The 13,797-nt window shown below is 42.5% G+C and overlaps 2 protein-coding genes across 5 annotated transcripts in view; both read left to right on the forward strand.

The window, feature by feature from the left end:
* The window catches only part of PDE4DIP (phosphodiesterase 4D interacting protein), a 254,630-nt gene extending 242,625 nt beyond the window's left edge, over positions 1–12,005 (forward strand). Inside the window, exons 24-26 of the mRNA XM_053468624.1 lie at positions 4,901–5,004; positions 5,921–6,033; positions 11,522–12,005. Of these exons, the coding sequence (XP_053324599.1) occupies positions 4,901–5,004; positions 5,921–6,033; positions 11,522–11,990 (686 nt within the window). The 3' untranslated portion in view covers positions 11,991–12,005. The remainder of the gene's footprint in view (positions 1–4,900; positions 5,005–5,920; positions 6,034–11,521) is intronic.
* Positions 12,006–12,049: 44 nt separating this feature from the next.
* Positions 12,050–13,797, forward strand: part of LOC128499735 (myomegalin-like) — an 88,888-nt gene continuing 87,140 nt past the window's right edge. For 2 of the 4 annotated variants that reach the window (XM_053468626.1, XM_053468627.1), the window contains exon 1: positions 12,152–12,347. In XM_053468626.1, coding sequence (XP_053324601.1) covers positions 12,194–12,347 — 154 coding nt within the window. In that variant the 5' untranslated portion in view covers positions 12,152–12,193. Of the gene's footprint in view, positions 12,348–13,797 lie in introns of all 4 variants that reach the window. The other 2 variants (XM_053468629.1, XR_008354803.1) reach the window with 2 other exon arrangements.

Consider the following 13,797-nt stretch of genomic DNA (forward strand, 5'->3'; position numbering starts at 1 on the left):
CTGTGTGGCCCCTCCCCGGGGGGTCAACATCCACCATATACAATGTGACAGGCTTAAAAGATGTGATTTAACGATCAACGATCACCTCCTAAACTTAAACAGTGTTGCTAAATTGCCTTGATAACGAGACATTCAGTGACATAGAGAACCCACCCCAGGACACACTGTGACCGCTCACTGGTTTAATGAATAACCAGTGAAAAATAATCTGTACACCTACACATATGACAGTGACATTCCGCAAGGCTTAGTACGCTGATGACACTTAAATTTACATTCCAATCCCTGATGTTTCTCTAACTTTTTGATCATGTCACCTGCTTTGCCTCTGTCTCTAAATGAATGTCTACCCCAGAGTCTCCTTTCACAGCAATCTCTTTCTTTAGTGAAAACCTAATCTAATTCCTGTCTTCCCTTTCTACAATATTAACATTCTGCATCATCTTGGTCACCCCTCACAATCAGTCTCCAAACATTGCCACCTACATCCTTTTTTAACAAATACGCACTTACTGGTCACCTCTGATCTTCATTACTGAAGTAAGTACCGTATTTGCTCGATTATAAGACGACCCTGATTATAAGACGACCCCCCAAATCTTAATATTAATTTAGGAAAAAAAGAAAAAGCCTGAATATAAGACGACCCTATAGGAAAAAAGTTTTACCAGTAAATGTTAATTCATTTAAACACTTTTTTTTAATAAAAGCTATGCTTGAGAAAAATATTTTGGTTTTATTTCCTTCTATTTTCCAACCTGCCCTCCAGTTATGCACATCTGCCCCAGAAGTGCCTTATACCCCCTATATGCCACTGTGCCCCATGATATGCCTTTTAACCCTCTAAATGTCACAGTGCCCCATGATATGCCTTTTAACCCTATATGCCACTGTGCCCCATGATATGCCTTTTAACCCTATATGCCACAATGGCACTTAGAGGGTTAAAAGGCATATTATGGGGAAGAGTGGCATATAGGGAGGTTTAAGGCATTTCAGGAGGCAGAGTGGCATTAAAGGGGTTAAAAGGCATTTCACAGAGCACTCTGCCTCCAGAAATGCCTTACACCCCCCATTTAACACTCCCCCTCCCTCCTCCAAACTTACCGGTGCTTCTGAGTTGGGGGGCGCATAACACAGGAGGGTCCAGGTCCCCTGCATCTGAGCCCCAGGTGCTTAGTCCGGGCAGCATGTAGAGCTCCACGCGAATCGCGTAGAGCTCTACACGCTGCCCGGACTAAGCACCGGGGACTCAGAAGTAGGGCTGCAACTAACGATTATTTTCATAATCGATTAGTTGGCCGATTATTTTGTCGATTAATCGATTAATCGGATAAAAAAAATGAATGTAATTTTTTCATTTATTTAAAATAATTTAATAAACAAATTATGTTAAATACAAACAGCAGAATAAAAAAAAACTTTGATAAAATGCATTTCTTGTCTTTATTTCCCAACCAGCCCCCCCAATTTATGCACATTTGAGCCCAGACATGCCACGCTGCCTCCCACATATTCCACTCCACGCTGCCTCCCAGACATGCCACGCTGCCTCCCACATATGCCACTCCACGCTGCCTCCCACATATGCCACTCCACGCTGCCTCCCAGACATGCCACGCTGCCTCCCAGACATGCCACTCCACGCTGCCTCCCACATATGCCACTCCACGCTGCCTCCCAGACATGCCACGCTGCCTCCCAGACATGCCACTCCACGCTGCCTCCCACATATGCCACTCCACGCTGCCTCCCACATATGCCACTCCACGCTGCCTCCCACATATACCACTCCACGCTGCCTCCCACATATACCACTCCACGCTGCCTCCCACATATACCACTCCACGCTGCCTCCCACATATTCCACTCCACGCTGCCTCCCACATATGCCACTCCACGTTGCCTCCCACATATACCACTCCACCCCCACATATGCCACTCCACGCTGCCTCCCACATATACCACTCCACGCTGCCTCCCACATATTCCACTCCACGCTGCCTCCCACATATGCCACTCCACGTTGCCTCCCACATATACCACTCCACGCTGCCTCCCACATATACCACTCCACCCCCACATATGCCACTGTGCCTGATACGCCTTATACCCCCTGATACACCACTCCATCCTCCCCAGACATGCCACGCTGCCCTCCCCACATATGCCACTCCACTCCACCCCCAGATATGCCACTGTGGCCCCAGATATGCCTTATACACCATTAACCACAACTGCCTCAAATTAACCCTAAACACCCCATTAACCACAGCTGTCCCTAAATTAACCCTAAACACCCTATTAACCATACCTGTCCCTAAACACCCCATTAACCATAGCTGACTCTAAACACCCCATTAACCATAACTGCCCCTAAATTAACCCTAAACACCCCATCAACCATAACTGCCCCTAAATTAACCCCCACCTCCCCTAACTTTCAGTAGCCCAAATATTAATTTTATACTTACAGTTAGATGAGTGTCACAGCCATGTGGTTCTGGCCTTCTGGGAGAAGGAAGGGGGCGGGGCCAGTTGTCACAGTGATTACAGGGAGGGGCTGGTAAGTAGGAGCTGCTGCTGTGAGTCAGACTAAACTATTATATAATGAGGGGTATTTTTCAGAGCGTTTGCTCTGAAAAAACCCTCATTTTATAATCGATAATAATCGATTCAACTAATCGATAATGAAATTCGTTGGCAACGAATTTCATTATCGATTATTATCGATTTTATCGATTAGTTGTTGCAGCCCTACTCAGAAGCACCGGTAAGTTGGAGGGGGCATAACACAGGAGGATGCAGGGGACCTGCATCCTCCTGTGTTATGCCCCCTCCAACTTACCGGTGATTGTATCGTGTAGAGCTCTACGCGATTGTATCGTGTAGAGCTCTATGCGATTATATCGCGTAGAGCTCTACACGCAGCCCGGACTAAGCACCGGGGACTCAGATGCACCGGTAAGTTGGGTCGGGGGTTAACACAGGAGGATTCAGGTCCCCTGCATCTGGGTCCCCAGTGCTTAGTCCGGGAAGCGTGTAGAGCTCTACGCGATTGTATCGCGTAGAGCTCTACACGCAGCCCGGACTAAGCACCGGGGACTCAGAAGCACCGGTAAGTTGGGGGTGGGGGTTAACACAGGAGGATCCAGGTCCTCTGCATCGCTGCGGGGGATCTGGATCTTACTCTCATAATCAGACCTATTTGAGGTCTGATTATAAGACGACCCTGATTATAAGACGAGGGGTATTTTTCAGAGCATTTGCTCTGGAAAAAACCTCGTCTTATAATCGAGCAAATACGGTATTAGCATTTCTTCATGAATGTTGCTGATCTTCGTTACCCATTACTCTACTATGCCAATTTCTTCACTGACTGCCTGTACACTTGAAGATTAAATTTGAACCCTAACCTGCAAAGCATATTATGGTAGTTTCCCTACCTACCTACATCTCTTAATTTACTTATTTAGAAGTATATATCAACTTGGCCCCTCTGCTCATCTGATGAACCTTGACTGTCCTCCACTATAATCTGTATAGTTCATATTCATGCATATACTTCTCAAATGCTGTCCCATCCTAATGCCATATTTTGGTTTATTAGACTCTGCATTGTTAACCTTCAGTTAGTCTGTACACATGCCAATTAATACCATGTACTTAACAGGTATGTGACTGGCCCACCATCTCACGCATAAAAAACGTAATCTATTGAATCCCACCACACATTGAATATCAATACTAAAACTCTGCAATCAGCATACTTTAAAATAAGTACCATTACAATAAAAGAAAATGGCTGCAACAACCACGTTTCCTGATGTACATTATGCCACTCATTACATTTTTTTGGTCTAAAATCAACATCAAGTGACACATATGTTCCTTTTGATTGTTTCCTATTGTGATTAAAAGCACCTGGCAAAATCAGGAGTAGGCAGCAAGTGTAGTAGATGTGGCTGACTAAATTTGGTAACAGTTGTATTCCAAGAATAGGTTGGCAACCTTTGATTATAGTTAGAAATTTGTACTACATCCATCGACATACCTTGACATACCATCCATCGACAAATCTTGTGTATTTGCAATACTGTAATGCTTTCCTGCTTGGCTGCTTCGGGTAGTGAGCTATGGACAGCACAGGGGGCTTTGCACTGCAGCTCTGGAGTTGCAGCTTCTTCTAAAGGGAGGTGCTCTCTTTTTACAGCTAAAGAATGCATATCAAGTTGCCTACAAAATATTTTTATATGCATTCTTCATTGCTGGGGTTGTATGTTAGATACTTTTGTTGAAATGTTTAACATTTGTATTATTTGCTTTATATTTTTATATGATCAGCCACAGCATCACTGGATACTCCAATACAATTTCTACAGACCATAAACAACAGGAGAAGGAGAAATAGTAGGCTGTTTAGAGTAGGTTAAACTAGACATAGAGAGCAGAAGAAACACACAGTAGTCAGGGGGGTGCAGCAAAAAAAAACAAAAAACGTTTATTTAATTCTGTACACCGCCTGCTGTCAGAGTGGTTTGGTCTGCTATCTTCCTCTCCCTCCAACTGGTCTGCAGCAGAGCCCTGCCTGCACAGAGGCACAGTTTACATGCTGTAGAAACAAGTTAGTTTGTTTCAAACATGTATTTGCAGCTAGAGTTAGTTAATTCTCCATTTGTTGTACACTTAGTCTATAGTACAAACACAAATTTATCTACAGCCATCTGAACTACATTTTCTCTTGTTTTAAAATTGTTTTTAAAATGAATGGTAACAGTCTGGTTGATTTGTTGTGCTTGATTTTATGTTAAAATATGTATCTATAGTAAATGTTGGACAAAAGTCTCTTGGGATACACTATAGTTTTGTTATTGTATTTAATGGATGCTATCTTCCTTAGGTTTAATGGAAGATATGAGAGAAGAGGATTTCAGCTTTCATCCCTCTGATAGCTTTGGGAATGAAACAAATGCTCCCAGTAATTTGTCCTGTACAGGTAACGAGGTAAGGATGGAAAGATATATATTACTCAAGAGTGTAGATAATTAGTGGACACCATCTGTGCACCAAAATGTTGTACAGGGTGGGATTACATAAATGTTGAACTGAACATCAGTATATTTGTACAAACACACAGAATGTATGTTGTGGTTTTGTTTTCAGCTCAAAGTGCTAAACACCTCATGTGCCATACTCTACTTTTTCCAGTTCTTTTTGTAGGAGCACATGCTTCATCATGATACACTTTAAGTGATGATGGAAACATGCTGTAGTTCCTGCGAAAGGGAATAATCTTCTAAATTGGTCAACAGAACTGTGGAATACAACTGACAGTTTTTATTGTATAAGTGTATCTGCTCAAGGCCATACACACTACAGTGCCAGTGCATTAGCATGCCCTTGTCTTTGCCTGACATTAAAGATATAATCAATATACATATGTACATACACAAACGTTTAATTCATAGACATTTTTACATAAATACATAACACACTGATTTTCATATCAGACAGAGTTTTCTTTTCTTTCCAACCAAAGAGCAATGCACCTTCAACAACATGTGTCTACAGACAAAGGTTAATACTGGAAATGAGAAGCTCCCTCTGCCATCCCTGAAGTAGCACCAAAAATGGAGACAGTTTTTTGTCTCTGCAAATACCCATGCTGCAGGAGAGGGACCCCGCGCATTAAGTGGGTCCTATATCCACAAGGACTTTGTTGCTAAAGGGCATTGCAGGGAAAAAATATTTGAATTACACAGCAGCATGTGGGAGTATATTATCACCTGGAGCACTAGGGCAAATGTCCAGTTTGACCTGTTGTTCTCCACTCCACTAACAGTTATATATCAAGGTGTAGAAATATGAAACAGAAATGTATAATCTGAAAGTGAAATAACCTAACACTGACTGTCTCCAGAATAAGAGAGAGTTCTCCCAGGAGGCCAAGGATAAGTCAACCACACAAGAAGAACTATTCATTCTTAAAATCGAACCTGAACATGCAGAAGTGCACTCAGCTGTTGATATCAGGTAACCAACTTTCAAATCCTCCTAATCCAGTTTGAGTCAACAAATGAATAACAATTTAATGAAGCTTTCTAAATCTGTAAATCAGTGTCTAAAGTAGAAACGTAGTATAATAAGTGAATATAAAATTTGTTTTACATATATTCACTGCTAACCATACGCTATATGCTTTATGTGTGTGTATTTTATGTTATGTGTGGCACATGTGATAAACATTAATTACAGAAATGTTACCTTCTTAAAACATACATTTAGTGCCCCAAGGAGCTATTCTATATGATTTAATATAATGCATATTAACATTCTCACTACTGAAGGGCTTCTTGAAGCAGCCAATAAGTGACAGGAGAGCGCTACTATTGAAATCAATTTGAGCACATTCACACATGCGGCTCAATTGTCTTGTTATCCCCATCTTGCAACATTTGCCAAATCAGCATTGGAGATGGGTGGCGGTAAGTATACCAGATGTCAGAAGATGTGTTCAGTGAAATACACCTCCTGCACAAAATATAGCTGGGGAAGGGGCAAATGCATGTGCAAGGACTCTACAGAATCACCACATGCATTTGTAAGGGGAATATAATGCTGCAAGGGACCTGGAACCTCCATGTGCGCAGACAACCTCTACCAACTGTAGAGATTTATTTAGAAATACCACTAAATTTATAAATCATCAGATAGCAAAAAAGTTCTAATAATTTAAAAGAACTGTCACAATTTTTGTTTTACATTTAATTAACTTCACCCATTCCATGTACTTGTTATAGGGTTGTTATAGAGTTCCGTCTAAACTCAATGATTTCACTGTGCATTATAAATTGCAAGCACCAGTGAGCTTCGCCTGCAAGGAAGGCAGAGTTGGGAGTACTATACAGACAGATTAGGCAGCTTCTCATGTCCATTCATCATCAAGGAACATTGGTGAAGTGAGATAGAAAATCCTCTTACATTTTTTTTCTTAAACAAACCTCAGCTCATAATTTGTGTGTTCCTTAGAGTAAATGTACCTATTATTTATCAACATATCTGGGTGAAGGGTCTTGACCGGACTTCTGATTGATCTGATTATATCTAAAACTTCTAATTAGTGTTTAGCTAGCAGTATGTCATGGTTAAATGCAAGGGATTCAGTTAAGTGTATCTTTAAATAATGCCAAGTCAAGAGTTTGTTGAAAACTCGCGTCAGAGTCATTTGATTAATGCATGTGATAAGTCTCTACATAGAATCTGCTTCTGTATAATTCCAATTAGGCTGCCCAAACAATACCGCTGACATATGACACATTAATTACACAGTATTAGTATATGGCCTCAATTATCTTTTATGCATAAAATAAAAGGTATTACAATGGCAATTGAAATGGCAGTTCAGAATATGCAACATCTCTTATTAGTTAATTATTTATTTTATCCAACAAATATGCACAAACCTTTTTTCCCCCAAATAGATAAAACTCTGATGGTTTATTGTGTAACACACACTAGATTATCCAATGCTTAAATGGGGAATATACCTGAATCCCAACTCGTTCGTCTTGCTACACTCCAGGCTCGGCTCCCCCAAGCCTCCCGCTACACAGTGGTTATCAAAACATTACATTACATTATATTTATTTATAAAGCACCGGCCGATTCCACAGCGCTGTTACATTCATTAGAACAATTTATAAACACATACAGTAACAAACTGGTGCAAAGGAGAAGAGGGCCCTGCTCTTGCGAGTTTACAATCTAGTAGGTGGTTGAGGGGAGTGAGACAATAGGGGAGGACTGCTTGGATGGGGATGTGTTGATCTGGTTGCGATGAAGCTGTTCAGATGACTTTGATTAGGATGATGGTTGGGAGCACTGTAAAGGAATGTTGTACGCTTCCTGAACAAGTGGGTTTTCAGAGAGGTTTTGAAAGTCACGTACGAGGCAGAAAGTCTGATGGAAGGAGGAAGGGAATTCCACAGGAGGGGAGTGGGAAGAGGTAACAATGGTAGAAGAAAGCCGCAGGTCATGAGAGGAGCGAAGAGGGCGGGTAGGGTGTATTTGTATAGGAGGATAGAGATGTAAGGTGGTGCTGAGTTGTTGAGGGCTCTATAGGTCAGGGTCAGAAGTTTAAATTTGATTCTGAAGGGTATGGGGAGCCAATGAAGTGATTGGCATAGTGGAGCAGCGGATGATGAGCGGCGGCAGAGAAAAATTAATCTAGCTTCAGTGTTGAGGATGGAGTGAAGCAGTGAAAGGCGGGAGAGGGGCAGACCGGTTAGTAGGGAGTTGCAATAATCCAGGCGGGAGTGAATTAGTAACTTGGTGGTGTCTTGCGTGAGGAAAGGGCGGATTCGGGAGATGTTTTTCAGGTGGAGGCAGCAGGATTTGGTGTGGGACTGGATGTGAGGGATGAAGGAGAGAGCAGAGTCAAGGGTGACACCAAGGTAGCAAACCTGGTCTGTTGGTTGGATAGTGGAGTTGTCAACAGTAATAGAGATGTCAGGAAAAGTGGACAGAGCAGATGGCGGGATTACCATGTGTTCAGTCTTAGAGATGTTGAGATTTAGGTAACGGGACGCCATCCATGATGCAATTCCTGATAGACAGTCAGTGAGGCGAGTTAGAAGAGAGGGGGAAAGGTCAGGAGCAGAAATATAGGGTGTAGGGTGTCATCTGGATATAGTTGGTACTAGAAACCAAAGGAAGAAATAAGTTTTCCGAGGGAAGAAGTGTAGATGGAGAATAGCAGAGGCCCAAGAACTGAGCCTTGAGGAACACCAGTAGATAGCGGTAGAGGAGAGGAGCAAGTTCCAGTAAATGAGAAACTAAAAGTACGGTTTAAGCCATGAAAGAGCCATGTCACAGATGCTATGAGCATGGAGGGTTTGTAGGAGAAGGGGGTGGTCGACTATGTCAAAGGCTGCTGAGAGGTCCAAGAGAACAACCAGTGAGAATTGGCCTTTCGTTTTAGCTGTGAGGAGGTCATTAGTAATCTTAGTCAGTGCAGTCTCTGTTGAATGCTGTGGATGGAAACCAGATTGTAGAGGGTCAAGTAGAGAGTTTAACTAGAGAAAGTTTGTTAGTTGATTGTAGGTTAATCGTTCCAGCAGTTTGAAAGCTAGCGGGAGAAGTGAAACTGGACGGTAGTTTGGGGATGTGGGGTCAAGGGAAGGTTTCTTTAGGATGGGGGAGATAATGGCATGTTTGAATGAGGATGGGAATACACAAGAGGACAAGGAGAGATTAAAGGTGTTGGTTAGGGTTGGGGTAAGGACACTAGAGAGGGGTGGTAGGAGATGTGAAGGTGCAGGGCCGAGGGGACAGGTGGTGAGGTGGGAAGACAACAGGACCTTGGAAACTTCGAATGGTGTAACTGGGCTGAAGCGGGTGAGGAGGGAGGTTGAGGTACCATATGATTGACACTATGGGGGAGGATCTTATCCCTGATGATGTCAATTTTGTTTTTGAAGTAGGTTGCAAGCTCTTGGGCAGAGAAGTTGGAGGGCTGTGGGTCTAAGAAGGGTATAGACATTTAGGGTTATGGGAACGAGAGGTGATTAATTCAATGAAATATGTTTGTTTAGAGAGATGGAGGGCCGATGTATAGGAACAGAGCATGAATTTGTAGTGAATGAAGTCTTCAGGTGAACGAGACTTCCTTCACAGCGCTCAGCGGTACATGGACACCTTTGAAGGAGGCGTGTCTGTTTGGAATGCCATGGCTGAGGTGGACGGCATGAGAAATTGGGTACAGTTACAGGGGCAACCATATCTAGGGCTGAGGCTAGCGTATGGTTATACTGAGCTGTAGCTGTGTCAGGACAGGAGGAGGAGGATATACTTGAGAGGAGTGGGCATAGTGTTGAGGTTGCTGATGTTACAGTAGGTTTGTGGTGGTTTCTTGGGTAGGGAGGGTGTGTGTGGTATGTCAAGATTAAATGTAAGCAGACTGTGATCAGACAGACAGATGGGAGAGTTGGAGAACTGAGATGTGGAACAAAGGTGGGAGAACACTAGATCGATTTGATGACCGTCACGGTGCGTTGGGGAGTTGGTCCATTGTGAGAGTCCGAGCGAGGAGGAGAGTGAAAGTAGTTTGGAAGCAGCAGGTGAGGATGGGTCATCAATAGGTATATTGAAGTCCCCTAGGATAAGTGTAGGGATGGTGGAGGAAAGAAAGTGGGAAAGCCAAACAGCAAAGTGATCAAAGAAATGTGAGGTGGGGCCACAATGTGAAGAGCAAACGGGGAGAAAAGGCGGACAGAGTGTACTTCGAAAGATGAGAAAGACAGAGAGGGAATTGGTGGTAGACATTGAAAGGTGCAGCAAGGAGAGAGGAAAATACCAACACCACCTCCCTGTTTGTCTCCAGGTCTCGGAGTGTGGCTGAAGTGAAGGCCACCGTAAGTGAGAGCAGCAGGAGAGGTAGTGTCCAAGGGTTTCAACCATGTTTCAGTGAGTGCAAGAAGGCTAAGGTGGTTAGAGATGAAAAGGTCATGGATAGCAGTTAGTTTATTGCAAACAGAGTGTGCATTCCAGAGGGCACAGGAGAAAGGGGTGCCAGGGTTACAGTGGACTGGTTTAAGATTGGAGGGATTGCGGCAGTTTGTGTTAGTTCGGCAGGTGCGGGGACAGAAAAAGGTGGGGATGGTGGGGCCAGGGTTACATTCAATGTCACCTGAGTACAGAAGGAGTAGGATACAGACAGAAAACAAATGGGAATATGATTTGTGGGAATTGGATGCCTTCACGTGCTTAGTGGTGTTGGGGTATGAAGAAAACAGAAAGGCATGTGATGAAATGGATTTATTTGGACTGTAGAGGATTTGTCAAGGGATGTAGAGGCTGCAGTGATTGTGCGATTTTTGGGAAGAGGACATAGAAACATGTATGGGTTCATGGTAGGGAAGGAGGTAAAGCAAGCAAGCGCTTATGTGGGTTACCTTCTTTCTGATGAGGTACTTGGTATATTGTTTGTTGTTTCCCTCCTGTTTAACTCCACAGCAGCTACATTTCAGAAAAAATGTCAGAGAAGGTTATTTATACAAAATTCACATAAAAAGTAACTTTGAATCCATAATTAAAAATCGAAAATTACTAAATGTTACACCCACACTTTATGCAAGTACCCCGTGGATTTTGATTTTGTATAAAGAACCCTCTCGGAGCATCTGTAACACGTAGAAAAATAGTGTTTTGGATTCCTAAAAAAAAAATCTATCAATCTCATTTGAGACGTCTCCATAATAAGAAATGGTGAACAGAATGGATCAGAAAATTATAATTATATAATTAAGCTGAAAGTATAATTCACAGTGACATTAATAAAATTGGGTGGACCCAACATTTTCACAAATGTGCCATATGACAAGATCTGGCCACAACATAAACAGCTATAAACACTGGCTCATGAAACATTATGTTTCTCATCATATACAATTAATAATACTTTTAAATATTCTTTAAGGTAAATTAAAGATTAAGTATTGGATAACCACATTTTCTGTTACAGAACCTTTCTAGATGATTCATGTCTAATAAATGAAAAACTGAAAAATGAAAGTGCAATATTGGGGCAAAGAGAAGATGAAAAGATGGAAGATGATATATGGTCAGTGGAAGAAGATTTAAAGCAGGAGATTATAAGGCTACAAGGAAAGATGGCCAAGGCTGAAACAGTGATTAAACATCTTAAGGCGCAACTCGAGCTGAATTATAGAAACAGAGAAGAAGGTTTCAACCCAGATCTTATTGTTAATATGGTTAAAGAAATTGAGCACCTCCAGATGAAAAAAACTTCAGCTAAAAGTACATTTTCTGTTTTGGTACAAATGACAGGAAATGAAACATCAAATATGCATTGTAGTAAGGAACTGTCATTGGATGCTGGAGATATTACAAACCCCATTACTTATATGGCTCCTCAGTCAGTATTATTGGTAAGTAAGACGTGTCTGTGCATTCAGAGTTTAGCCAGTTAACGGTATATTGGGTAATTTGCTGTCCCACTGTTTGCTCTCGGCTCTGCTCTATGTATTTATTTCTGTTCAACGAAACGATGTCACTTTACTCATGCAAAATGATCAATGTATGTAATTGTTGTAAAGCAGGATTAACATTTGAATACTCTAACTTTACTCTCAATTTTCTTCCACAGTCTGATCTAATCAAAGACTGTCCAGGTATGCAGGTTTACTTAAAGAAACAGACCCTACAGCTGCAGTCGGAACTGGTAAACACTATGCGTCAAAAACAGGAACTCCAGGAAAAATTGGTGGTGTCAGAAGCTACTGTGAACGCCCAGACGGACCAACTAGAGCAATACAGGCTGCTTTTCAGTATGTTGTTTGTGACAGAACCCTTTATCACTGCCTGAGAGCCAGCCTCCTCCCTATCGACTATGGGCCCAGGCCTTGTAGAGACTTCTGTGTGTGAATACAGGGGTTCAGTTTCTGCTGATGTTCCCCATGTTTTAGCACTCAGTGTCTCAAAACTGTAACGTCAACTGGACATCCTGTGGTAGGAAGAAGGCTGATTGTCTTTGCATTGTTAATTGTATAGGTGTGAAGTGTTTCCCCTGTTATTGTGTGAGTTAGCCCTTGTCTTAAGACCCCCTGTAGGTATGACTAGGTGTCACTGCTGCATACCTAATTATCAATTACATAACAGGTAGCTGTTGATCCTGTGAGCTCCTGTTATCCCTGTGTCCTGGCCATTGTCTGTCTCAAGCCAGTTATATGTCTATGGTGATTCCACGTCTACGTCCCCAATTAATGTAATTATTTATCTCTCATGTTATCCTGTCCTTCCCCCGGATATTGTGTTGCAGGATTTGATCTAATTACTTCCTCCCTGACATGGTAATTAGATCATGTGATATTTGTCTTGCCCCTTTTCTACTTGTGTATAGCTCTGTATTTGGTTTTAATAAGAGAGTCCTGTTTTCACCTCAACATGAGTGTTGCCTGATGTTTGGGTGAGCTGTAGCCACACCGTGTAGCTAAGCTTCGGATAGCCACAGTGCCAATGCAGCTTCGGTGCAGCGATGTCCCCCCTTCTATCTACAACGCTGGTTCTGCCTGGTGCTAAAGGGGTTACTTGTTGGTGTCCCGTCAGGAGGAAGCAACGTTTGGCGGGAGTACCCAGTCGGGGTACAGGTCGGTCCCGTCACATTGTTCTCTTATAAAGCAAAAATAAATGCACTTGTATAAACGTGGAAAAATACAAATGTGGTTGGACACCCACAAAGAAAATACATGTTTCCCGTTCTACACTTACTGGTCACTCTATTAGGTACACCTTTTCAATTGCCTGTTAACACAAATATCTGATCAGCCAATCACATGGCAGCAACTCAATGCTTTGAGGCATGTAGATGTAGTCAAAACATCTTTCTGTTTCAAACTGAGCATCAGAATGGGGAAGAAATGGGATTTAAGTGACTTTGAACGTGGCATGGTTTTTCGTGCCAGACAGGCTGGTCTGAGTATTTCAGAAACCGCTTATCTACTGGGATTTTAACGTACAACCATCTCTAGGGTTTACAGAGAATGGTCCGAAGAAGAGAAAATATCCAGTGAGGGGCAGTTGTGGGGAAAAATACCTTGTTGATGTCAGAGGTCAGAGGAGTATAGGCAGACTGGTTTGAGATGACTGAAAGGCAACAGTAACTCAAATAACCACTCGTTACAACCAAGGTATGCAGAATACCATCTCACATCATCTGAAACTGGTTTCTTGAACATCACGGTGAGTTCACTGCACTGCAACGGCCTCCACAGTCACCAG

Source organism: Spea bombifrons, chromosome 6 (genome assembly GCF_027358695.1).
Source record: "Spea bombifrons isolate aSpeBom1 chromosome 6, aSpeBom1.2.pri, whole genome shotgun sequence".
Classification (NCBI taxonomy): Eukaryota; Metazoa; Chordata; class Amphibia; order Anura; family Pelobatidae; genus Spea; species Spea bombifrons.